The sequence below is a fragment of the Psammomys obesus genome, unplaced genomic scaffold, assembly GCF_907164565.1.
Source record: "Psammomys obesus unplaced genomic scaffold, mPsaObe1.curated_primary_1811, whole genome shotgun sequence".
Lineage (NCBI taxonomy): Eukaryota > Metazoa > Chordata > Mammalia > Rodentia > Muridae > Psammomys > Psammomys obesus.
In genome coordinates this window covers 12,859,871-12,886,046 of record NW_026596134.1, presented here as the reverse complement: position 1 = coordinate 12,886,046, position 26,176 = coordinate 12,859,871, and the positions used below count along the sequence as shown (strand labels likewise).

The following is a 26,176-nucleotide window of genomic DNA, read 5'->3' as shown; positions in this document are numbered from 1 at the left end:
AAAAAAATGTGAATGAAAATGTATTCAGTGGTAGCTGGAGTAGATTAATTGACATTTCACAGATCAGAATACCCCAGTAAAATAAAACTGAAGTTCTCTAGTAAGGTGGTCAATAAGGCAATATTCAAATATGTCGTGTGTGTGTGTATGTAGATATGTATGTATACATTTGACATAGTGTGTGTGTGTGTGCGCGCGCACGTATGAGCTATAGGGCATGCCTTGAGCTGTTCTAGATCAATAACTTAAGTGGATCCATGATGGCTGTATAGTAAACATGGAGGCCCTTGGGCAGCCAAACACCACTGAGGCTGAGAAGTGGAAGAGACAGCTCACCTGCTACAGTTGCAACTGCTCAAAAAGAACTTGACTATCAGATACAGGAAAAGCAAAGGGAGCCCAGAAGTCCCTCTACCAGTCAGCTGCTGCTGACTCTCAGCAACGTACAACGAGCCCAGCAAGGACACTGAGAAAGAAAGAGGACTTTCTTTTTCTTTTTTTTTTTTTTTGCATTTTTTGTTAATTATTATTATTTTTACAGTTTATTAATTTTGTATTCTGGCTGTGGCTCCCCTCCCTTGTCTCCTCCCAATACCACCTCCCCTCCTTCTTCTCCCCCCAGGGGGAGGTGATCAGAGAGCCTGCCACTGAGTTCATGACAGAGACAGCCCCCTTACTAGGGACCCCACATGAAGACTGAGTTTATGGGTTATATCTAAGCAGGGGTTTTAGGTCCTCTTCATGCATGCTCTTTGGTTAGTGTATCAGTCTCTACAGGGCCCCCAGGGCCCAGGATTTTTGGCTTTCTTGCTCTCGTGCTCTCATTTTCCAGCTCTTGTCCCCTCCAGGTCTTTCTGTCTCCCCCTTCTTTCATAAAATTCCATGCACTCTGTCCAAAGTTTGGCTATGAGTCTCAGCCTCTGCTTTGATGCCACAATTAGTGGACTCCTTCCGAGGCTGTCTGTGGTAGGTTCCTGTCCAGTTCCCTGTTTTCTCCTGCTTCTAATGTCTACTGCATTTGCCCTTCTGAATGAGAGTTAAGCATCTTCCTTAGGGTCTTCCTTGTTGTTTAGCTTCTTTAAGAGTATAGATTTTAGTATGTTTATCCTATATTATATGGCTAATAAACACTTATGAGTGAGAATATTCCATGTGTCTTTCTACTTCTGGGATATCTCACTCAAGATGATCTTTCCTAGTTCCCACCATTTGCCTGCAAATTTTATGATTTTCTTTTTTTTAGTTGTTTTTTAGTAGTATTCCATTGTATAAATGTACCACAATTTCTATTTCTATATCCATTCCTCCATTGAGGGACATCTTAGTTGTTTCCAGATTCTGGCTATTATGAATAGAGCTACTACAAACGAACAAATGTCCTTGCTGTATAGTTGAGCATATTTTGAATACATGCCTAGGAGTGGTATAGCTGCATCATGAGGTAGCACTATTCCTAATTTTCTAAGAACATGCCAGATTGCTTTCCAAAGTGGTTGTTCAAATTTACATTCCCACCAGCAATGAAGGAGGATTCCCCTTTTCCACATCCTCTCCAGCATGTATTGTCACTTCAGTTTTTTATCTTGGCCGTTCTGGTGGGTGTAAGGTGAAATCTCAGGGTTGTTTTGACTTGTATCTCTCTGATGACTAAGGACGTTGAACATTGTTTTAAGTGTTTTTCTGCCATTCAATATTCCTCTATTGATAATTCTCTGTTTATCTCTGTAACCCATTTTTAAATTGGATTACTTGGGTTGTTGGTGTTTAACTTCTTAAGCTCTTTATATATTCTAGATATTAGTCCTCTGTCAGATATAGGGTTGGTGACGATCCTTTCCCAATCTGTAGGCTGTCTTGATTCAACTTTGGTCATAGATCGGTAGGAAAATGACCTTCCTACCAAAAGCAATCTAGACAGTCAATGCAATTGCCATCCAAATACCAACACAATTCTTTACAGAACTTGAAAGAACAATTCTCAATTTCATATGAAAAAAAACAGAATTGCTAAAAACAATCCTGTACAATAAGACATCTTCTGGAGGTATCTCCATATCTGATCTCAAGCTGTACTATAGAGCAACAATAATAAAAATGGCATGGTACTAGCATAGAAACAGACTGATGGATCAATGAAATTGAATAGAAGACCCAGAAATAAACTCACATACCTACAGACACTTAATTTTTTTTACAGAGAACCTGAAACAATTCAATGGAATAAAGACAGCATCTTCAACAAATGGTGCTGGTCTAACTAGATGTCTACATGTAGAAAAATGCAAATAGATCCATATTTGTCACCCTGCACAAAACTAAAGTCCAATTGAATCAAAGACCTTAACATAAAACCAGACACACTAAACATGTTAGAAGAAAAAGTAGGGTAGAGCCTGGAATAAAGAGATTATTACAAAAGAAGACCAGATAGCTCTTGGCTCTGTTTGCCCCTAAGAAGAAAATATCTCAGAGTCCTTGAAGAGAAAGCTAGTGTTTAAAAAGACTAAGTCCTGAGACACAAAGAAGTATCCACATGCTTCTCGTGTGCCCAAGTCAAACCTTTGCCAAACTGTGTCTTTCAAGCCCAGTTGATAAAGGGTATGCATTGTGGAACCAACCTGTCTGTGTTTGCAAGGATGTTGTGTGAACACATGAACTGTGAAAGTCACACAGGAACTCACACTCAGAAAGGGCTTGTATAGAGAAAAAGTCCTGTGGACACAGATAAGCACTAGAGAATCCAGGACAATTTAAACACACAACTCATCACTTCAGTGAAACGAGGTGCTTAGCTGTTCCTCTTGGAATGCTGGAAATGGATGCCGTTTGCAACCTGGTGAGCCTTTGCTGTCTGATGAGCCAGGCTCTGCCCATTTCTCCCACAGTTTATGCTTTGCTTATCCCAAACCTTCCTTCCCCCCCTCCCCAAATCTTGAGCATTACTTCTAGGACATAAAACTCATCCTTATGAGTGATGTCACTTGTACTTTATAACTAAGTAACTTCTGTGTTATCTTAGGACTGGAAGAATGCTGACACTCACAGGCATTATATTTACCTCAGTCACTCTCCCTAAACCCTAAATCTTGGGTACTATCTCTGAGTCAACAGCACCTGTCTTGTACCCAAAATGCCCGACAGTTCTGTCCTTGGTTAAATGTTCTGACACTTCCATGTTGGCATTCTTAATTACCTTTTTAAAACAAACCATGTGTTTTCATTTTGCACCAAGCCCTGCTGGTCCCGGTGAATGACACTTGCTTAGTGCGACATAATGCATAAACTGTTTTAACTTTTTCTGGTCTCATTCTTGCCATATATGAATGAGGCTAATCCCTACCCTATGTGGTGATTACAAGTTAGAATAAGAACATGTGTGTGGACCACACTACCCTATGTCAGTAGCAATTAGGTACAATGCTTCCTATTGGGTGGCCATGATTAAACATCCAGTCAAAGCATTTAGTAAATTCAAGCAGCTACTTCAGCACCTTTGCTCACTCAACCCTTTGTTGATGCAACTAGGCAAGAAAGAGTCACCAGCTACCTCCTGAAACAAGCAGGAGGCGTATGAGTCAGATCACTCAACCTAAAAATGACACAAAGACTAAAACCTAATTGCATTTCCCAGCCATTGGTAATAAGGTGATCATTTCCTGCCTTTCTGGAAATGATGGTCTATGGCAACGTGTCTATACACAGACGTGAGCACCATTCTCCAGTTTATAAAAGCTAGTTGCTACGGATCTACCAGCAGAGGCAGTCATCAGAGGCAAGGGGGACTTCTCATAGTAGAATGTGATATGAAGAAATAACAGGTGCAGGGCACCGTTGATCAAGATGTCTTCCTTCTGGTTTGGTTGCTGGCTTAGAGAAGTTCCTTTGTTGTCTGACCATTCCTAGATACCCATAGGAAACTAGTTCTAGGAGCTCCTGCACATAACAGAGTCCATGGATATTCCATTCCCTTATATAAACACCATGTTCTAATATAGACCTAAACATTTCCTCCCATATAGTCTAAAATACTTAAAATATCTAATGCAATGTAAATGTTATGTAAATAGCTGTGTCTTAGTTAGGGTTTCTATTGCTGCAAAGAAACACCATGGACAAAAAACAAGTTAGGGAAGAAAGGGTTTATTTGGCTTACACTTCCAGATCATAGTTCATCTTTGGAAGGAGTTGAGGACAGGAACCCAAGCAGGGCTGGAATCTGGAGGCAGAAGCTGATGCAAAGGACATGGGGGGGGGGGGTGCTGCTCACTGGCTTCCTCAGCATGGCTTCCTCAGCATGGCTTCCTCAGCATGGCTTCCTCAGCATGTCTTCTTATAGAACCTAAGGTCACCCACACACAATGGGCTGAACAAGCCATGTTGAGTAAGCCAGTAAGCACAACTCCTTAACGGGGGTTGTCTCTATGATGTAAAAGCACAGATACAGAGGGTCAACGGTATATATATAACCTATGTATATGTATGTATATATATCACCTATATATGTGTGTGTGTGTGTGTGTGTGTGTGTGTATATATATATATATATATATATATATATATCAGCACACAAAAGGCTTTTTTACAAAAACATATTGATACTGAATAGTAGTACTGCTTTTTCAGAAAAGGACATTTTTAATGCACATAAGTTCATGCTACACATGACAGTCTTTCTGGAAAATGATTTGGCAAGCCCTTAAAAGCTCCATGCCCTTTGACAGAGCAATCTCTATGTACCTTTTCCAAGAAAACAACCTACTTACTGAATAAAGGTTTTCACCATGCTGTTAAGAGGGCTACAAAAATAGAAACATCTTAATCCCCATACACACACACAACATTGGCACTACAGTACAGATAGTGAGCCCAAAGCTGGGGGGGGGGGGACATCAGTGACAGGCTTTGGAAAGAACGCTGAAAGTCTAACATTGCTTGTAGCGAAGGGAAATGTGAACAACATCAGCTTACAAATTACATGACCTGGAGCAAGCAGAACAGGATATGAACTGCACAGTTAATGAGATAAAGCTTCCCATGATAACTGCCCCACTTCCCTGACTTCTAGATAGTGTGATATTTCTCAGGAACATCTTAAAAATGACCAAGCCCTGAGATTGCTTGTAAGCCTTGTTCTAAGACTTGCAATGAATTCACCAGAAGTAGTTGACTTTTTAAAACATGGCAAATTGTTTCTTATTTCATTACTTCCTGCTTTGTATCAAGGTTTTTTTTAACTTCTCTAACTGTATGGCTTTATAAAGGCCCTTTACTCCAGAATTAACTGTACTTAGCTAAATAGTATTCAACTTACAATCCATTATGTCTTAGGTAAAAGAAAAGGGGGAGAAATAACATTTTAGTTGCATATTCTACACAATAAGTTGCATAGAACAGGGACTGGGTTTGTCTGATGTGGGCTTTGAGTGATGGGTTATATTTTTGTTGGTTTTTGTCTGCATGTTTGTTTCGTAGTAGTTGGCTATTGGTAGCCAGCGTCTTTATGGTTTGGAATAGAGCTCCTGATCCTACACGCAATTGGTCAGACATAGTGACCAACATTTTTATGAAGAGGGAATGGCCTTGCAAATAACCAAGCCAAGGACACATGAAGCCAGAGGTTCATCCATCAGGGCAGCTCAACCTAAAACTTGAATCAAGATCATGTGGCTCAAAGACGACAACTACAGTGGCCAGAAGAGTCAGGCACTGGTTGTGGGGTCAAAGGTTATTTATGGGCCCTCTATGAACTCTCTTGAGTCTGTACACACTGGTTAGGAATATCTAGATTATAGATTATATCTAGATTATCTAGTGCAGACTAGCTTAAACCTAAACAAAAAAAAATGGAAAATCCCACTGACTCTGGAAAAAATAGAAAACTTATGTTTCTTAGTATTTTGCAAGTAGCTCCTTTCAGAGCTCACAGGGCATGAGCAGGGCCCATTTACCACTAGCCCTTTCCTTACTCTGGAAGAATTAGCTCAACTCCAGACAAAGCAACCTACCAAGGAAAGACAATTAGGGGTACTGGCTCAGCTCTTCCTTCTCCAGGCTAACCATCAGTAAGAAAGTGAGAAAGCCATTTCCTCCAAAAAGTTCAAACAAAATCCCAAGAAGTTCTTGTTGGCCTTCTTTGAACTGATAACTCTGGCCACAGACTAAATTTCTTTGTGCAGATAATATCATTCTCTCCAGGGCCTAGGGGTCATTAGTGGGAAAGTAGGGGTCATAAATGGGAGAGGAGGGTTGGATGGATATACTGTTGTTAGGACAAATGTGAATTAAAAAAAAAACTGTGTGGCTGCTGGAAAACCAAGTAAGGGTTAATAAATACTATCAGTGCATAACTGAGAATCATAGCAATATTTCAGAGCCCAGCATAGATACTGTTTTTTCAATTCATCAAACAAAATTTTGCAATTTCATACCACAAGAAAATTAATGGGGTTTTTCTTTCTGTTACATGTAGTATCCCCCAATAGTTCATGGATCCAATACTGGTACTTGAGACTATTTTCCAAAGTATACTTTTTGAAATGGAAAAGACTTTCTCAACTTTAATGATTGTACAAGTCTCTTAAAATGTGTGATGCTTTTCTTCATCCCCATAACCAAACTGTCAGACACATTCTAAGCTGATGTCATTCTTCTCTGATGGATGACAGCAATGACCTTGGGTTGGTTAAGGTTTATAGCACCACAAGGGTCCAGGCAACATGGTTTTTCTGTTAGATGTAGTGAGTCTGTGAATTCCAACAGCCTAACCTGATCTGGAGGTCACAGACCTCCATGTTTAATGAACAGACCTACATGCTTAATGAACACTTGGAACTATGACAATAGCTGGTTTTGATGAATTTACAAATTGTGAATGTAAAATTACTTGCTATATTTCTTAATTAGATTAAGAGAGTTAGTTGATGGTTAATGTTAGGTGTTTGCCTGACTGGGTTATGAATACCTAGAGAATTGGTAAAGCATTGTTATTGGGTGTTTCTGTTAAAATGTTTCTAGATGTTTCCACAGGGCATTATCATGTGAGTTGATAGATTAAGTATGGAAGGCCCATGGTCAGTGTGGACAGGACCATCTAATAGGCTGAGCGCTTGAATAGAACAAAAAGGGGAAGGCGTAGAATGCAGCCACTTTTGACGAGAACTGATAGACTAAGATCAGAAAGGAGAGGAGAACCTCCCCTATCAGTGGACTTGGGGAGGGGCATGCATGCAGAAACGGGAGGGAGAGTGGGATCGGGAGGGGAGGAGGTAGGGGCTTATGGGGGGATACAAAATGAATAAAGTGTAATTAATAAAATAAAATAAAATAAAAAGAAAAGAGCTCTCTCTCACTCTGTGTGTGTCTCTGTGCTTCTCTCTCTCTCTCTCTCTCTGCGTCTCTGTCTCTGTCTGTCTCTCTGTTTCTCTCTGTGTGTCTCTATCTGTCTCTCTGTCTCTCCCCATCTCTCTCTCTCTCTTTCTCTCTCTCTCACTCTCTCTCTCCATTTCATTCTCTTCTCCTACCCTTGAACATCAGAACTTCAGCCTCTTTGGCCTGTAGTCACCAGGATTCATACCACTGGCTTTCTGGATTTTCAGCAGTTTGGTCAAAGTCTGAGAATTATACCATCAGCATCCCTGAGCTTCCATTACAAGGAACCTGCCAAGGGACTTCCTGGGCTCATGATTACAGAAGCCAATTCCCCTCCTCCCTGTCTATGCACATATAATCTTGCTGCTTCCCTGAAGATCTCAACTGATACAAATCTCAGTAAGAATGGTAATTCTCTTTCATTCCAAATGTTTATGTCACATAACTTTCTTGATTTCACTAGTCTAGAAGATCATAGGCTGTTTGATTAGATTCTAAATTAAAAAAAAAAGTGTACCTCTAAAACAACCCTTAGCCTCTAAAACATGCTCCCATAAGAAGTTCACTGTCCATACTATAAACCAAAGTTAAGAGCTTCTCAAAAGGAACAGCTGGGCCTCACAGATAATCAGAATAGACAGTAAGAACTGGAGGACATAGGAGATCTACAAGATCAACAGAGCCAAATATCCGGATCCAGGGCCACCTGAAGAGACCAATGTGCCAACCAAGGACCATACATGGAGAGGACCTAGACCCCCTGCTCAGATGTAGACCATAGGCAGCTCAGTCTCCATGTGGACTCCCTAGTAAGGAGAACAGGGGCTGCCTCTAACTGGACTCAGTGGCCAGCTCTTTGATCACCTCCTCCTGGGGCGGGGGCGGGGTGCAGCCTTACCAGGCCACAGAGGAAGATGATGTAGCCAGTCCTAATGAGACCTGATAAGTTGGAGCCAGACGGAAGGGGAGGAGGACCTCCACTATCAGTGGAATAGGGGAGGGGCATGGGGGAGAATAGGGAGGGAGGGTGGGACTGGGAGGAGATGGGGGGGCTACAGCTGGGATACAAAGTGAATAAATTGTCATAAATAATAAATCAATAAAAAAGTCAAAAATAAAGTTCCTCTCTGGAAGGCTAAAGCCATCTCCCAGCCTCCTCCCACCTCCATCTTCAGAGTTCAGAGGCACAGATGAGCACCACCACCCTCAGAATTTCCAGGAGCCACGCTTAACTTCTGAAGGTGATTTCCAGCCAAACAAGTGATGATAAAGGACACTAATAGGAAAAGACAAGATGCACCAATGGCTTTAACACTGAGCAAGTATGAAGATGAGGGTGAGCGAACAGAATATAAATCATGCATTCTTGTCTCTTGTGTATAATGGTTGATGCTTGGAACGTAATGCAAAAGGAAATTGAGATACTGGACAAGTGCTTGCAGACTAGCTAGCTAAGAACCCATGGTTATTATTCAAAGCTCATGTGGCCGAGAAAGACGAGGAAAGGAGATCTCATCATTCATAATCAAGATCTATGCATACTGGCTAATAACTAGAACATTCAAGCTATTAATACTATTATAAGTATAAAGTAACACCAAAGACAGAAACTCACAACACCCGAGGATAACATATATAACATAAAAATTAAATACATGAAATAAGGCATACACTGTCGCAGGAAAGCAGCAATGATGGTTCATCCGAGCATCAGCCACAGAGAGTATGTGCAAGAGTCAGCTTCCAGCACACACTCAGGTTTTATGTAATTAAACTATCCTAAGAAGAGAATGATACCTGAAGAGGAGCCCTCTGCAAATGCAATGGGAAGGAGGGAAGGAAGGAAGGAAGGAAGGAAGGAAGGAAGGAAGGAAGGAAGGAAGGAAGGAAGGAAGAGAGCAGTGCTTCCATTTGCAGTGAGAAAGTTGAGAAATAGTCCCTAAGACTGAAAATTCTAGAAGTGGCTGTGCAAGTTTAATATTTAAAGCCACAGAAGTGAATATTGAAAACGTCAGACAAAGGAGATAAAAGCTATTTATTTTCTCTGGAATAGTTGAAAGAAAGAAAGAAAGAAAGAAAGAAAGAAAGAAAGAAAGAAAGAAAGAAAGAAAGAAAGAAAGAAAGAAAGAAAGAAAGAAAGAAAGAAGCTGAAGAGGGGCATCCCCACACACACACCTTTGTAGAACATCTTCATACCACTATAAATAACTCTACCAAGAATTGCAGTCCTTAAAATGGAATCTGAGTGCATCGGAACAATCCAGGCTCAACTGACCAACCCATGCACTCTACTCTTGCCTCGACATTAGGCTCCTTCAGTTGAGATGCCCTCCAGCTGTTCATTCCGAAACCTTCACATAGCTTTGCTTTCTACTGAGAGCAGCCACAACAGCTGCATTCACTTGACAAGTGGGAAGACGCTGGTCCCACATCTTAGGGAGACAAGTTCTGTCTAAGCATTTCTCAGGAGGGCCTGCAGAGGAAGAGATATTAATAAAGGAGTGGGTACCTATGGTCGTGATGACAGTTCCGGCAAAGAAGAAGGCACTTCCCAGGTCCCAGTGACTGCTGCTGTGAGAAGAATTTCCTACTGGGCTGACTCCTGCATTGTCAGCGTCGAGCGCATGCTGCAAGGAGAGGGGAAGGCACAAGAATGGGTTAGAAGGATATGTTTAAGCTTCCAATACATTTCTATACTGCTCAAGGACCTGCAAGGGTCTAGTGCAGCAGAAGAAGGTATGCCATGCATCCAGCGGCATGCCACACACCCATAAAAACCAAAAGATGATTTTTTCTTTTTTTCACAATTTATTCATAATTTATCACGATTAAAGCCCCCCCAGTTCCACTCTCCCTCCCTCTTCCCCCCTATTCCTTTCCCCTAGTCCACTGAAAGGGGGGGGAGGTTCCTCCACTATTGCCATCTGCCCATAGCTTATCAAGTCTCATCAGGACTGCCTGGATCCTCTTCCTCTGTGGCCTGGCAAGGCCACATCTCCAGGAGGAGGTGATCAAGGAGCAGGCACTCAAGTTCACGACAGAGGCAGCCCCTACTCCCCTTACTCAGGAACCCACATGGAGACTGAGCTGCCAATCAGCTAATCTGAGCAGGGGGTCTAGGTCCTCTCCATGCATAGTCCTTGGTTGGTGCAGGACCCCGTGGGCTCAGGTTGTTCAGCTTTGTTGGTCTTCTTATGGGTCTCTCGTCCTCTCCATGTCCTTCTATGCCCCCTTCTTCCATAAGACTCCCTGTGCTCTGCCCAAATCTACAGCCTAAGAAGCTAAACAACAAGGAGGACCCTAGGGAGGATGCTTAAACCTCATTCAGAATGGCAAGCAGGATAGACACCAGGAGAAGTGGAATAGGATGGAAGCCTACTATAGAGGGTCCTCTAAAAGGGTCCATCCAACAAAGGAATGAGGCAGATGCCAAGATTCACAGAAGATGATTTTTTTAAGTGGGAGAAAATCGAGGGTTTAAGAGTATACAGCCATTTATATAAAAACTTAAGGACATAGGTGGCCTCAATATTACAAAATGCATATGCATTGCTATGTGTACAGATAGATGCTTAGCAGAATGTTCTCCCAAAGTGGTCGTTTCTGGAAAGGCGGGATATGGATTTCTTTTTCATTCATCACCTTTCCATCCAGTTAAAATATTTTCTGCTGAGTCTATTCCAGGAACACAGAAGTTTAAACTCGGGCACCCGGTCAGACCAGCTTGGTTCTGCCAGTTATTAATATCGGAATCTTAGGCATACTATATCAGCCTCTCTATGCCTAATTAACCCTCTTGAAAATTGAGGGTGAGAACTTTTTTGCACAGCTGTAAGGATTTAATGAGGGGGGTCGGCTCCTTTAATGTTCTTAGCCCATGTCTGTCTTTGTTAGGGTTAGGTTTACCAGCGACAGCCATGTGATACAGGGACGTGGTCATTCGATGTTTAAACACCATAAAGCGGACCAACACAAACAAAAATCACTCTGATATCAGTAAGTTTCCTGGCGCCACCATCATACATGTAGCCCATTTTTGACTGAACTGTTACGCAGACATGGCTGTAGCATCAGTTTCGTTAACCATCATTGCGCACACTCACCCTCACACACAGTGACTTTTTTGGGGTTTTTGTTTTGTTTTGTTTTTTGCTACATGGTTGAAATTTTACCTGGGGGTAGGGGTGCACAGGCACCACAGTGCATGTGTGGAGGTCAGGGGGCGTGAAAGACTCAGTTCTCTCTCTTCTGGCATGTAGGTCTGGTGAGGGAACTCGGATCATCAGGATTAATAGTTGCCCCCTGTTACCCAACAAACCATTTCACCGGACCTGATCGCTTTTTTTATCAGCCTGAATGACTCCTCGGTGACCACTGGAGACCTACATTCTAACTCAATATGGCCACTACACTGTCCCCATTGATGACCCAGTCCCATCTCTCAGCAACTGGAATACCTCCACTCTATGGGGTGTTCCCTTACTCCCACAAACTATGCCCATCATTCGGGGTCTAATTCTCTCCCTTCTCTCCCCCAAAGCCTATACATTGTGGTTCCACAGCTGTGCCCTTCTCCAGCTTGTCCTTGCGTACCAACTCCAAATAACCCTGAAATGTGTCTGCAGCTTCAGCATGAACAGAGGAAGACAAATCCTCTCAGAGACCCTTCCTGAGAGGGTCCTGCCATCCTGCTTCAGGTAGGGTGCAGAAGAAGCAGCTATCGTTCATCTCAGGCACAAGCAGCTTCACGGAGTAAGTGACAGAGGCATGAACTACTCGGAAGACTGAGACTCCATATCCTGGGCGAAGTCAGAATGACCCAACGGAGAGAGAGCAAGGCGCAAATAATGAAGCATGTTGCTATTTGTCCTCAACATCCCTCTTTAAGCTTGGTTCAAACAGGTGCCTAGCGGCTGTCACAAATCAGAGGACAACTGGAAAGTCCTTATTCTCTTCAATGTGGATACCAATGAGATCACTCAAGCCTTCTAGGACAGGGATAAGTGATCTGTTCTATAAACATCCACACAGTGAATATTTTATTTAGCCTTGGCAGGTTACATAGAGTTTTCTGTTGCCCGTTTTTTCTGTTCTTTTATGTAATAACTGCTTAAATATGCAAAAATATCTCTTCTATTTCAGAGGTGATACAAAAACAAGTTGTGGAATAGATTTTGCATGCAAATAAGATGGACGAGGTGACAGGGTAACAACATTCCCTGTCTAAGTCTTCGGTCTAAATCTTCCTTGCCTCCAGGAATATGAAGTGTTATGATGGAGCTAGCTATGGCTTCTAACATAAACTCTAGCACCCCGGAATTTAACATCAGCTGCATGGGATGTACACAGATATTTTTGCCAACGGTTTGAATCAGCATTGAATGACAGAATTACTTATTAACCCAGAGCTACCTGTGAGCTTGTACATGTACATGTGGTTACGTGTGCACGCGTGTGCATGTATGTGCGGAGGCCAAAGGTCACCAGACATGAGCACAGAGCTGTCTTCCTCTGTCACTCACTAACTTATTCTTTGGAGATGAGATCCCTCAGTGAACCTGGAGCTCACCAGCTGTCTAGACTGTCTGGCCAGCAAGCTCTGAGATCCTCCTGTGTCCCCTTCCCCAGCACCAACATGGCATGCCCTCACACCTGGGTTTTATTCAGATGCTGTGGTCCTCATATTTGCATAGCAGGCACTTTGCCAACTCAGCCACCTCAAGGCCTCTGCTCTGCTTTTTTGGAGGGGAAGGGACAGGTGGGGAATGCTTTCCAGTGTTAAAACCTCATTTTCATTATGCTGTGTGAAAGCCACCCAATCATGTCCCAAAAGTCTTAACCAAGGCTTATGTCTTCATTGTCTATCCACCTCTGATGGATCCCATTACACTAGTACAGTTCAAGGCCTCAGTCACGTAGGCCTCAAATCACACCACCAAAAATTAATAATGTATACCTTCCATAAAACCTGAAAGAGAGTTTAGGTTCAGTCAAGAACCTAAACTGAGAATCTCACACAAACATCATAAATAAACCCAGCACCAGGCATAGAATATAGATTTGCAAGAAAGACAAATGGGAATGATTATTGTTATGTCAAAAGATCTGAAGTAAGGTGCCTTTTCCAGACTCAGTTTTCTTGAATAATGCAACTAATAAATATTTAATGGTTTTGCCTGTAGCCCTCAAAGAGAGTGTTTATCAACTGAAAGGGAAGGAAAGCAATACTCATCGAGCACCTGCACTGAGCCAGGTACGTCAGAAGTACCTTCAGTGTACCCTTTCCCCAGAAACTAAGAAGGGGGTGTCATTCCCACTTCAATGATACTGCAGCTCACATGGGAAAGCTGAATGCCGCCTCTGATACCACAAAGCCAGAAAGCAGAGAATCCTTGACTCAGATCCTGTCCAGCCCAAAGTGGATACTTTTGCTCAGTTCTCTACACGCAATACCCAGAACATGCTCCACTTCTCCTCCTTCCATCTTCATATCCATGTGAGGATGAAGCACAGCCATTGTCCGAGAATGCTGTCAGGAGGGACCTCACAGGGGTCATTTCTAACTAGACTATTTACTTGAACACTGATACATGTAGATAAGCCAGGTTTCATTTGGTTGTTGGGAATCGTGATAGATCAATTATTCTACATAAAAAAAGAAAACCATGCCAGGCATAAAGGATCATGTTTGTAATCCCAGCTGTGAAGAGAAAGAAACAAGAGGTCCAAGGCTCTCACGGCTGCCCGTCTAACTTAACATACCAATGAAAGACTCTGTCTCAAAGCAGGTAAGTGAAGTTTCTGAAGACAAAATCCTAGGTTGTCTTCTGATCTCCACTTACAACGCAGAACACACACACATACAAACCAAATGAAGAAGATGGAAGATATACCTGTTAACACTTGAATTTGAGGATCAGTTCTTAAAGTTGTAACTGATTAAAAAATGTACTGTATATCTGAGGTACCATGTGATGCTTTAGTATATGTTATACATTGTATAATGTTTCAATATAGTAAACATATTTATACCCCCAAACAATTATCACTTACTTATAGTGAAAATACTTACATTTTTTTAATTTTCTTATTTATTACAATTTATTCACTTTGTATCCCAGCTGTAGCCCCATTCCTAACCTCTCCCAATCCCACCCTCCCTCCTTCATCTCCTCCTATGCCCTTCTCCAAATTCACTGATAGGGGAGGTCCTCCTCCCCTTCCCTATGATCCTAGTCTATCAGGTCTCATCAGGACTGTCTGCATTGTCTTCCTCTGTGACCTGGTAAGGCTTCTTCCCCCCTTAGGGGGAGGTGATCAAAGAGCCAGCCACTGAGTTCATGCCAGAGACAGCCCCTGTTCCCCTTACTAGGGTACCCACTTGGCCACTGAGCTGTCATAGGCTACATCTGTGCAGGGATTCTAGCTTATCTCCATGCATGGTCCTTGGTTGGAATACTAGTCTCAGAGAAGACCCCTGTGCCCAGATTTTTTGGTTCTGTTGCTCTCTTTGTGAAGCTCCTGTCCCCTCCAGGTCTTTCTATCTCTCCCTTCTTTCATAAGATTTCTTCCACTCTGCCCAACATTTGGCTATGAGTCTCAGCATCTGCTTGGGACCCCTGCTGAGTACAGAGCAAAACAGAGAACTCTCAATAGAGGAAGATTGAATGGCAGAGAAACACTTAAAGAAAACCTATAGCCAACATCAAACTAAACAGAGAGAAACTTAAAGCAATCCCACTGAATTTAGGGACAAGGCAAGGCTGCCCACTTTCTCCATATCTCTTCAACATAGTTCTTAAAGTCCTTGCTAGAGGAATAAGACAATTAAAGGAGATCAGGGGGATTCAATTTGGAAAGGAAGAAGTCAAAGTATTACTATTTGCAGATGATGTGATAGTATAAATGAGTGACCCCAAAAATTCTACCAGGGAACTCCTACAGCTGATAAACACCTTCAGCAAAGTGGCTGGATACAAATTAACTCAAAAAAAAAATCAGTGGCCCTCCTGTATACAAAAGACATATGGGCTGAGAACAACACCCATTAGGGAAACAACACCCTTCACAATAGCCACAAAGGACATAAAGTACCTTGTTGTAACTCTAAAACTTTAAGTCTTTGAAGAAAGAAATAGAAAAAGATATCAGAAGATGGAAAGATCTCCCATGCTCATGGTTTGGCAGGATTAACATAGTAAAAATGGTCATCTTACCAAAAGCAATCTACAGATTCAATGCAATTACCATCAAATTACCAACACAATTCTTGAAATTACAGATCTTGAAATTAAAATTCTCAATTTCATATGGAATAACAAGAAATCCAGAATTGCTAAAACAATCCTCAACAATAAGATTTTCTGGAGGTATCTCCATCCCTGATCTCAAGCTGTACTATAGAGCAACAGTAATAAAAACAGCATGGTACTGGCATAAAAACAGACTGGTGGATCAATGGAATCAAATAGAAGACAAAGAAATAAACGCACACACTTTATGAACACCTGATTTTTGACAAAGATGCTAAAACCATACAATGGAAAAAAGACAGCATCTTCAACAAATGGTGCTGGTCTAACTGGATGTCTACATGTAGAAATATGCAAATAGATCCATATTTATCATCCTGCACAAAACTAAAGTCCTAGTGGATCAAAGACCTCAACATAAAACCAGAGTAAACCTGTTAGAAGAAAAAGTGGTGAAGAGCCTTGAACTCATTGGCACAGGTGACAACTTCCTGAACAGAACACCAACAGCACAGGCTCTAAGATCAACAACAATCAATAAATAAAACCTCATGAAACTGAAAAGCTTCTTGTAAAGCAAAGGATATTGTTGTGAGAACAAAACAACAGCCTACAGACTGGGAAAGGATCTTCACGAACCCTATATCTGACAGAGGACTAATATCCAGAATATATAAAGAACTCAAGAAGTTACACAGCAACAAATCAAGTAATCCAATTTAAAAATGGGGTACAGCTTTTAAAGTGGGAAATAGTAAGCTCTGGAGAGGACAGGAACCCCACAAGGAGAGCAACAGAACTAGAAAATTTGAACACTGGGGTCTTCCCAGAGATTCATACTTCAACCAAGTACCATGCATGGAGATAACCTAGAAGCCCTGTACAGATGTAGTCCATGGCAGTTTAGTGTCCAAGTGGCTTACATAGTAACAGGAAGAGGGACTGCCTCTGACATAATCTGATTGGCCTGCTCTTTGATCACCTCCCCCTGAGGGGAGTGCAGCCTTACCAGGCCACAGAAGATGACAATGCAGCCACTCCTGATGTGATCTGATAGACTAAGATCCTAAGGAAGGAGAGGAGGACCTCCCCTATCAGTGGACTTGGGGAGGGGCATGCGTGAAGAAGGGGGAGGGAGGGTAGGGCCAGGAGGGGAAGAAGAAGGGGCTTATGGGGGGGATACAAAATGAATAAAGTGTAATTAATAAAATAAAATATTTTTTAAATGGGGTACAGAGCTAAACAGAGAATTTTCAATAGATGAATATCGAATGGCAAAGAAACACTTAAAGAAATGCTCAGCATCCTTAGTCATCAGGGTGATGCAAGTCAAAACGACCCTGAGATTTCACCTTCCACCCATCAGAACGACTAAGATCAAAAACTCAAGTGACAACACATGCTGGAGAGGTTGTGGAGAAAGGAGAACCCTCTTCCATTGCTGGTGGGAATGTAAACTTGTACAATCACTTTGGAAAGCAATCTGGCTCTTTCTCAGACAATTAAGAATAGTGCTATCTCAAGATCCAGTTATACCATTCCTAGGCATATATCCAAAATATGCTCAACTATACAACAAGGACATTTGCTCAACCATGTGTTTAGCAGCTTTATTCATAATAGCCAGAATCTGGAAACAACCCAAATGTCCCTCAACTGACTAATGGATACAGAAATTGTTGTACATTTATACTCAGCAATTAAAAACAAGGAAATCATGAAATTTGCAGGCAAATGATGGGAACTAGAAAAGATTATCCTGAGTGAGATATCCCAGAAGCAGAAAAAAACACATGGTATATACTCACTTACAAGTGGATATTAGACATCTAATATAGCATAAACATATTAAAATCTGTACATCTAAAGAAGCTAAGCAAGAAGGAGGACCCTGAGTAAGATGCCCAATCCTCATTCAGAAAAACGGATGGACATCGGATGAGGGAGAAAACAAGGAACAGGACAGGTGCCTACCACAGAGAGCCTCTGAAACTACTTAAAATTTATCTAGCTTTTTAAAATTATATACAATAGGAACAGTGTTTTAATTAAATAGCAGTAACTCTAAGTAAGTCTATTAATTTGTGTTTTAAATTAATTTTATTTAAAATTAACTTTGTTAATTTTTAAAGTATTTTCCAATGGTTTTAATGGCTTGAGCTCAAATAAAGCATTAAAACTTAGTTTTTAATGCTCTTATTATTTTTGTATTCATGCTACGAAAGTCAACCTAAAGCTGGGCATGGGGGTTATGTACTTTTAATTCCAGAATTTGGTAACCTGAGGCAGGAAGATCAGGAGTTTAAGAATACACGTGGAGTTCTAGGACAAGCAGGGCTTCATGAGATTCTCTCAAGCAGGCAGAAAGTCATGAACATTTGAGAGTGCAGGTAAGGACACAAGTGAACTCTGTACAGTAGAGTTTAAAAGATGGAATCTGGGGAGATAGCACGTGCCTAGCTGTTCACCACTCTAGCTAGGTTCAATCTCCAGTATCTCAAAAAAAATTAAAGTTGTTACGTGGTGAAAATTCAACTGCCACTAACAGCAGTTTGGGTGACAGTCTTAGACTCAGTGAGCAACATCTGTTCACCGACAAAGTCACCACTATCAAGGTCACAAAGGTCTTATGGGCAGACAGATGACAAGTGATAGATAGTAGATGATTAGTAAATGAAGTATTGATAGATGAAAGACAGACATATAATAGGTAAAGGGTAGATGATATATACTATTGATAGATGATTCATAGAGACATTCATAGGTACATAGACAGATAGATAGATAGATAGATACATACATACTACATATAAGAAGACATTAAGTTAAGTTCTAATCCCACCCTCATGGAATTTCCTGTTTGACCCCTGAGTTAGAATTTCTAGCACCAAGCTGGCTGCCTGGAAAATGGCTTGAGAGGGAATGGTAGAGCAAGTGCTTAAATGAATGAATAAGCTAAGGTAATAGACACAGCACACAAGCTTCCCAGAGGTGGGAAAGGAAAACATTTCTACTTCTTAGTATATAAGATAATCATAAAAATGGCAGCCACCACCCTACAGATACATGTGTGGTCAGGCCAAACAATCTTTTTTGTAAAAAAAAATATTTAAAAAGGGGGAGGGAGACAAAAACAAGAGGGCAACTGACTTGGAGGAGGGCGGCATCTAAAAAAATGTATACTCTCTATCTCCCTCCACCTCTGCGCATCAAGAGCAACCTGAACGTACAAGAGAGAGGCTCCAGCCCCAAAGAATAAGCCTGCTGTAAGGGGTCCAAGAACAGGGGAGGGAGAGGTGACTTTTCCCTGCAGGACGCCCAGCCAGGCTCCTGTTAGGATGCTAGGCCGTGTAAATCACACTTCAATACAGCACAAGATGCCATCATGAGTGTTAGTGCTGCACAAGGATAAATGATGGCCCACAGGGGACCAATAAATGTCTGGGGCTTTTCTCCTATGATCTGTGTACTTGGTGAGATCATCTGTTTCTCTCTCTCTCTTTATGAGGCACCATGAAGACAAACAACCGAAGAGCCAATCCCACTTGTCTCAGATTAGCTGAAGAAATCAGCGGATTTGTGCCACACACATGGATGCAGAGAGTTAGGGTATCCATTGGATTTACCATCTAAACCAAGGCATTTCCAGAATGAAGCCTAGATCTGTTAAAAATGTAAGCTGGAACCACAGCTCAATTATAACCCAGGCACAGACATTTTGCTAATAGCTTATACCACAGGACAAAAAGAAAGGACCGTATCTGAGGGTACGCCCACATCTCTGGGCCCCCAAGTTCTTCATCCCTACAGAGCACTATCAACAAAGGAACTGATGCATTGGATATTTAGTCAGGGGTTGAGGTGGCATGGCGTGTGAGTGTCGGAAGAGGCTCCATATGCACACTCAAAGTGAGCATGTGTTCAGCTATGAATGTAGGGAAGGAAAGCCATGAGCCCCAAGAGAAAGGCTTAGCAAGCCAAGTGCATTACACCTTACACCCCAAATACCCTCAGTGCTTCAAAATCCCAACAGACATGGTCTTGTTCCTTTATGGTAGAAGAGGAGCCTCAGGTGAGAAGCAGGAAGATGATATTAATTTGTTTGCAACAGTCTTTCCTCCTTTCCTCTGCTTCAAAAGTACTTAACATATAAATAATTCATTGACTCAGCAGGGAGTGTGCCCAGGGCTGGTGGAGGGGAATTTAGCTGCTTCAGAATATCAGACAGTGGGAGGGTAGGAAGTCTGGAACCATGCTCAACTAGGCAGGCTGCCAAGGTCAGAGGTCTTCTTTGCCTCGGTATAGACAGGTAGAGAGCATTGTGCATATTATTCCTGCAAATACAAACATAAATAAAGCCACACTAGGACTGTGCAAAGTTGCCCAGCTTCTTGAACATGTTTTCTGATCTATAAAATGGAAATTCTATCTCCCTTGCTGTTATCAAGACTTTTAGCAATGCGTGCAAAAGCTCAGGTATTAAAGTCTCATTCTGCAACAATAAAAATAATAGCAATAGGAATCCCTTTTGAGCTCCTATGATTGCTCTCACATTGACTATATATGACAGCCATCACTACTGCCCCCATGGGACATGTGGGAGTGAGGATAGTGAGGTACCTGGACCACAGCTCACATCTGGTGGATGGAAAATCTAGCCAGTGATGCTATTAGGATCATCAGCAGGAATATCATGGAGCCAAACTCTGTAAAGACAGATATGTCCATTCTGAGTTTTAAGGTACTTTTTTCCCACCATCTCAGATATTCAGTTCACCACACCAGTCATAGATATCCAGGCTGAGACATCTCAACTGCTGTGAGATGACTGGGAAAACAGAAAGGAAGCTATGGTCTTCTTCCATCCAGGCAGAGGGTCTTTATGACATTAGGCCTGTGCTGCTGTGGGAGGATTTACCATAATCCAGAGGCCTCTCTAACTGCACCATGTCAAAGCCCTCAAAACCCCCCAAGTCCCCTCTGCAAAGAGATACTCGCAGAAAGACAAAGGGAGAAGCACCTGCAGAGCTCAGGTGAGTATCACTGGTGTTTCTTTCCTGCTGCTTTGAACATTCAGTTATGTGCAAATATTAGCCTTTCCTCAGATCCCAGGAGAGGCAGGCAGTGGGCTCTCATCAGAACTTCATATCCTGACCATAAATCTAAATTGAAAGCCACCTTCAAAAGGGAAAGATGATCAGAAGGTCTATTTATAGGATTAGAGAAACTCAGAATGAGCCAGCATGCACATCCCTAGTCCCTGGTCTTAGGAAGCCTAGACTTTCTCATGATCCCAAGTCCTTTGATCAAGGGAAGAGAACAGGTTCTAAACCTCAACTCATTATCACCTCACTATAAGACTAACTTAGCTCAATATTGTCATGGTGGACCAAATACAGTATGGGGAGCTTATTTAACTTCTATCTAAATTGTGCCTCATGATATAATAAAATTTCTCCCCCACATGATTATGTAGAAGAATAAAATAAACCGCAATGAATGCAATAAGAACACTAAGGAAACAGGAATATATGTGTTGACATTGATATGATCGATAAACTCTCAGACTGGCTAAACACTAGCCTTTCATCTCAGTCTGGGCTCAGCCTCTACAAACTGAATAACAAATTTGCCAAGCAATGTTGAAAATCACCCTGGTCCTGAGTAGAATAACTGATGGATGTTTCATGGATTCTTTACTTTTAGACTACTTCTATTGAACATGAGTCTATCCAATTGCTGAGATAGATAGATAGATAGATAGATAGATAGATAGATAGATAGATAGATAGATAGATAGATAGATGGAGAGAGAGAGAGAGAGAGATACATTGATAGATACATAGATAGATACACAGATAAACAGAGAGACAGATAGTAGGGCTGACAAGATGGCTCAGCAGATTAAGGCACATGTTGCTAGATCTGACTACCTGAGGCTCCTAAAAGTTGGCCTCTGACCTCCATATAGGCTCTATGACATGCATGCCCCCTCCACCAAAACTCACTAAAGAAATAAATGTAATTATGATAGCAATAAGAATAAAGAAATAATAAGATCACTTGCTAGTCTATAAAAGCAGCCAATCCACTTCATTGCAGTGTGAGCTTACAGACAGTATTAGAGAGAGCCTGAACTTAATAGACAATTAAAAATATTGCTAAGAGGGGCTCTTGTGGTTTCCTTGTACTTAACTCTATTTGCTTGACCCCTTATTGTTCTTTGGTGTTCAACTTTAACCCTGAGTTCATATTTTATGCCCTAAATCCAGGAGAGAATGAGTCCATACATACAATCAGCATGTCTATGATAAACAATTTGATTAAGGTAGAAACAAGGAAGTTGGGACAATCAGAGACACTCTGGAAAATAGTTCTAGAATACCCTTAAAATTAATGATAGCAGCCAGCATTTGCAATATGATAGACTCTTTGGTTCTCACAAAAACCTGGAAGAAGAAGAAAACAGGAAACAACCTAGGAACATGCCACAGAGGGCCTCTGAAAGCCTCTGCCATGCAGACTATCAAAGCAGATGCTGAGCCTGATGGCCAACTGTTGGGCAGAGTGAATGGAATTTTATATAAGAAGTGGCAAATAGCAAGATCTGGAGAGGACAGGAACTCCACAAGGAGAGCAATAGAACGAGAAAATTTGACGACAGGGAACTTCCCAGAGACTCATACTCCAACCAAGGACTATTCATGGAGATAACCTAGAACCCCTGCACAGATGTAGCCCATGGCAGTTCAGTGTCCAAGTCGGTTACATAGTAATGGGAAGAGGAACTGCCTCTGACACAATCTGATTGGCCTGCTCTTTGATCACCTCCCCCTGAGGGGGGAACAGCCTTACCAGGCCACAGAAGAAGACAATGCAGCCACTTCTGATGTGATCTGATAGACTAAGATCAGAAGAAAGGAGAGGAGAACCTCCCCATCAGTGGACTTGGGGAGAAGCATGCATGCAGAAAGAGGAGGAAGGGTGGGATCGGGAGGGGAGAAGGGGGGCTTATGGGGGGATACAAAATGAATAAAGTGTAATTAATAATAATAATTTTAAAAAGATTAAAAAAAAACCCTGGATGATAGGAGGATAGTCTCAAATGAGACAAAAAATAAAAAGCAATCTGTTCAGGGTTACTTGGAAGCCACGAATTGGTAAGTGGCAGGGTGAAGACAGCCTACAGCCTTTAACACTAGCCTTCTCGGGGGGCAAGATGGCGGCGCTAGGAAGACTCATAACTCTCATTCTGAGCAGCAGCACAGCAGGATCAGCACAATAACCAGCAACCAGAACTCACGGCCAAAAAACACAAGTGACTGTGTTTCCCAGGTGAGAGGATACCCCACAGTGGGGGATTCAATCAGCTTTAACTCACCCTACTAAACCTCAGAAGACATCCCAGTTCCACCAGGTGCCTGGTCGCCAGCCCCAGCCCAGAGCCACACGCCAGCATGATCTGGTCACTGTCTCAGACTGAACTGTGGGCCCACACATCACAGACTAGATTTTCCAGTCAAGAGATAACCCCAAGGAGCAGGAAACGATTGGGACCGACCTAAGGTCAACCAGACATCCCCTGGAAAAGACTTGGGTTCCACGGGCGCCCCAGGAGCCAGCCCGGAGCCAGAACCAGGGACCCAGAGGCCTGCACAGAGCCCTGCCTTCCTGCCTGATTTGCCACCTTGGATAGAACTGTGGGCCCCAGGGCACCAGATACTGAGTTTCACTGTTGGATGCAAACCCACAGGGAGGGAAACGGCTGGTCTGATCTCAGAGCACTCAGCTGATACCACCACCCCGAAACAGTCTCGGGAAAATTACCCAGTTTAGGCAGACACCCAAGGTCCCAAAGGCCAGAAAGGCAGAGGCACTGGTGGGCATCTGTGCCTGTGGGTTCTACTCACCACCCCAGACAGAACGGCGGTCCCCAAAGCAAAGACTGGGTGTCTCTGGCAGGAGGAAACCCCCAGCAGAGGGGATCATCAGGTCTAACGCTCAGGAAACCCAGCACCAAAAGACTTCCTGGATTCACGCAAACTCTAGACTCTAATGCAGGCAGGAACGCTGTGCTTAGCCACCATTATTGAGTTCCCCTAGGGCACTGGGGCACACAGCTGCATCCTCAGACCTACAAAAGCCAGAGAGCCATTACAGCAGCCCTCAGATACTGTGCCAAGGATCAACCAGTTATCCCTAGCTAGACTGACAAAACTGTGGGAATCCCTAGTCCTTCAAGAGGGCTGCACCCACAGCGTCTGGACCAGAGCAGTGCCTGCAGCCGCCATCCCAGACAGGGACACACAGCTTCTGGTCCAGAGTGAGGCACCCAGCCTCCAGACCAGAGCGGCGCCCCTAGGCGCCAAATCAACCTAGGTGCACATTCTTCAGGCCCAGAGCAGAGCACTCAGCCTCTGGCCCAGAGACTTACTGGGAGCTCCTTTCACTCTCCCGGACAGAACTGTGTGCCCCAGGATAACAGACAGAGTTTCCCTGTTGGGAGAAAACCCGACAGCTAGGGAATCAGCAGGTTCTTCAAGAGGACTGTACCTGGAAAACTGTAACAACAGCAGCAGCTCACTAAATTTATAAAGAGAAACCCAGCAGTGCGGCAGCTGTCTTGAGAACTTCTATGGGTAAGAGGAGAGCTCCCCCTGCCTAACAAAGACCACAGCTACTACTCAGGTCTATACACCTGAGGTGAGCAGTGGCAATTCCTGAGAAACACTGCCATACAGTGACCATAACCAAAAAAGCAGAGAGGATTCCTTCAGGAAAAATCATCTTCCAGCCAAGGGGATTCTCCCTACCTCAGGACTCCAGGAAGCACAGAAACCAACAGCCAACACCTAAAACAGCCCAATGGGTAGAGGTCAGTGTAAAATCTCAAACAACAAAAGACAGAGCAATATGGCATCTCCAGAACCCAGCCATCCAGGGGCGAACAGCCCTGGACAACGCAGCATAATAGAAAATCAAGAAGATGACCTTACATCTATGCTGATGAAGAGGATAATAGAGGAAACAAATAAAATATGCAAAGAATTAGAGGAAGATAAAACCAAACAGATCATGGCTATCCGTAAAGAAATGGAGGAAGTTAAAGACAAGCAGATTATGGCCATCCGTGAAGAAATACGGGAAGATGCAGCCAAACAGTTTGCAGCCTTCAGAGAAGAAATAATTAAATCACTGAAAGAAATAAAAGAAACAGAGTTGAAGGAACTAAAAGAAAAACAGGAAAATACAATCAGACAGGTGAAGGAAGTAGACAAAACAACTCAAGACCTGAAGATAGAACTGGAAAAATTAAAGAAAACACAAATGGAGGAAATAATGGAGAGGAAGAATCTAAAGAAGAAAACAGGAACTACAGAGGTAAGCATAACCAACAGAATACAAGAGATGGAAGAAAGAATCTCAGGTGTAGAAGATACAATGGAAGAAATCGACGTATCTGTCAAAGAAAATGTTAAATCCAAAAAATTCCTGACACAGACCGTCCAAGAAATCCAGGACAATATGAAAAGACAAAACCTAAGAATAATAGGTATAGAGGAAAAAGAGGACTCCCTTCTCCAAGGCCCAGAAAATATTTTCAACAAAATCATTGAAGAAAATTTCCCCAAGTTAAAGGAGAGGCCAATAAGAATACATGAGGCCTACAGAACACCCAACAAATTTGACCAGAAAAGAAAATCCTCCCATCACATAATAATCAAAACAGTAAGTATACAGAACAAAGAAAAAATACTAAAAGCTCCAAGGGAAAAAGGCCAAGTAACATATAATGGCAAACCCATTAGAATCACACCTGACTTTTCAATAAAGACTATGAAAGCTAGAAGGGCCTGGATGGATATCATGCAGACGCTAAGAGAACACAGATGTCAGCCCAGGCTACTATACCCTGCAAAACTCTCAGTCCTCATAGACGGAGAAAACAAGATATTCAATGACAAAAAAAAATTTCAACAATACCTACACACAAATCCAGCATTACAGAAGACACTGGAAGGGAAAATACAACCCAAGAAAATTAGCTTCTGTCAAGAAAACACAGGAAATAATTAACCTTACTACACTAAAACAAAAAGCAACCAAGCACACAACCTTATGACCACAGCCAACATCAAAATCAAAGGATCTAACAGCCACTGGTCATTAATCTCTCTCAACATCAATGGACTCAACTCTCCAGTAAAAAGACACAGATTAACAGAATGGATACATAAACAAAACCCAGCAATCTGTTGCATGCAAGAAACACACCTAAGGCACAAAGATAGACATTACCTGAAGGTAAAAGGTTGGAAGACGACTTTCAAATGGACCCAAGAAACAAGCAGGAGTAGCCATTAATATCTGATAAAATAGACTTTCAACCAAAATTAATAAAAAGAGATGGTGAAGGACACTTCATACTCATCAAGGGAAAATTCCACCAGGAAGACATCGCAATCCTGAACATCTGTGCCCCAAATACAAGAGCACCCACATTTGTAAAAGAAACATTGATAAAATTTAAACCACATATAGATCCCCACACATTA

At 42.3% G+C, this 26,176-nt stretch overlaps 1 protein-coding gene across 1 annotated transcript in view; it reads right to left on the bottom strand.

The window, feature by feature from the left end:
• Nucleotides 1–26,176, bottom strand: part of Kcnk10 (potassium two pore domain channel subfamily K member 10) — a 144,443-nt gene that overhangs the window by 54,190 nt on the left and 64,077 nt on the right. The window contains exon 3 of the mRNA XM_055593139.1: nucleotides 9,878–9,995. Coding sequence (XP_055449114.1) covers nucleotides 9,878–9,995 — 118 coding nt within the window. The remainder of the gene's footprint in view (nucleotides 1–9,877; nucleotides 9,996–26,176) is intronic.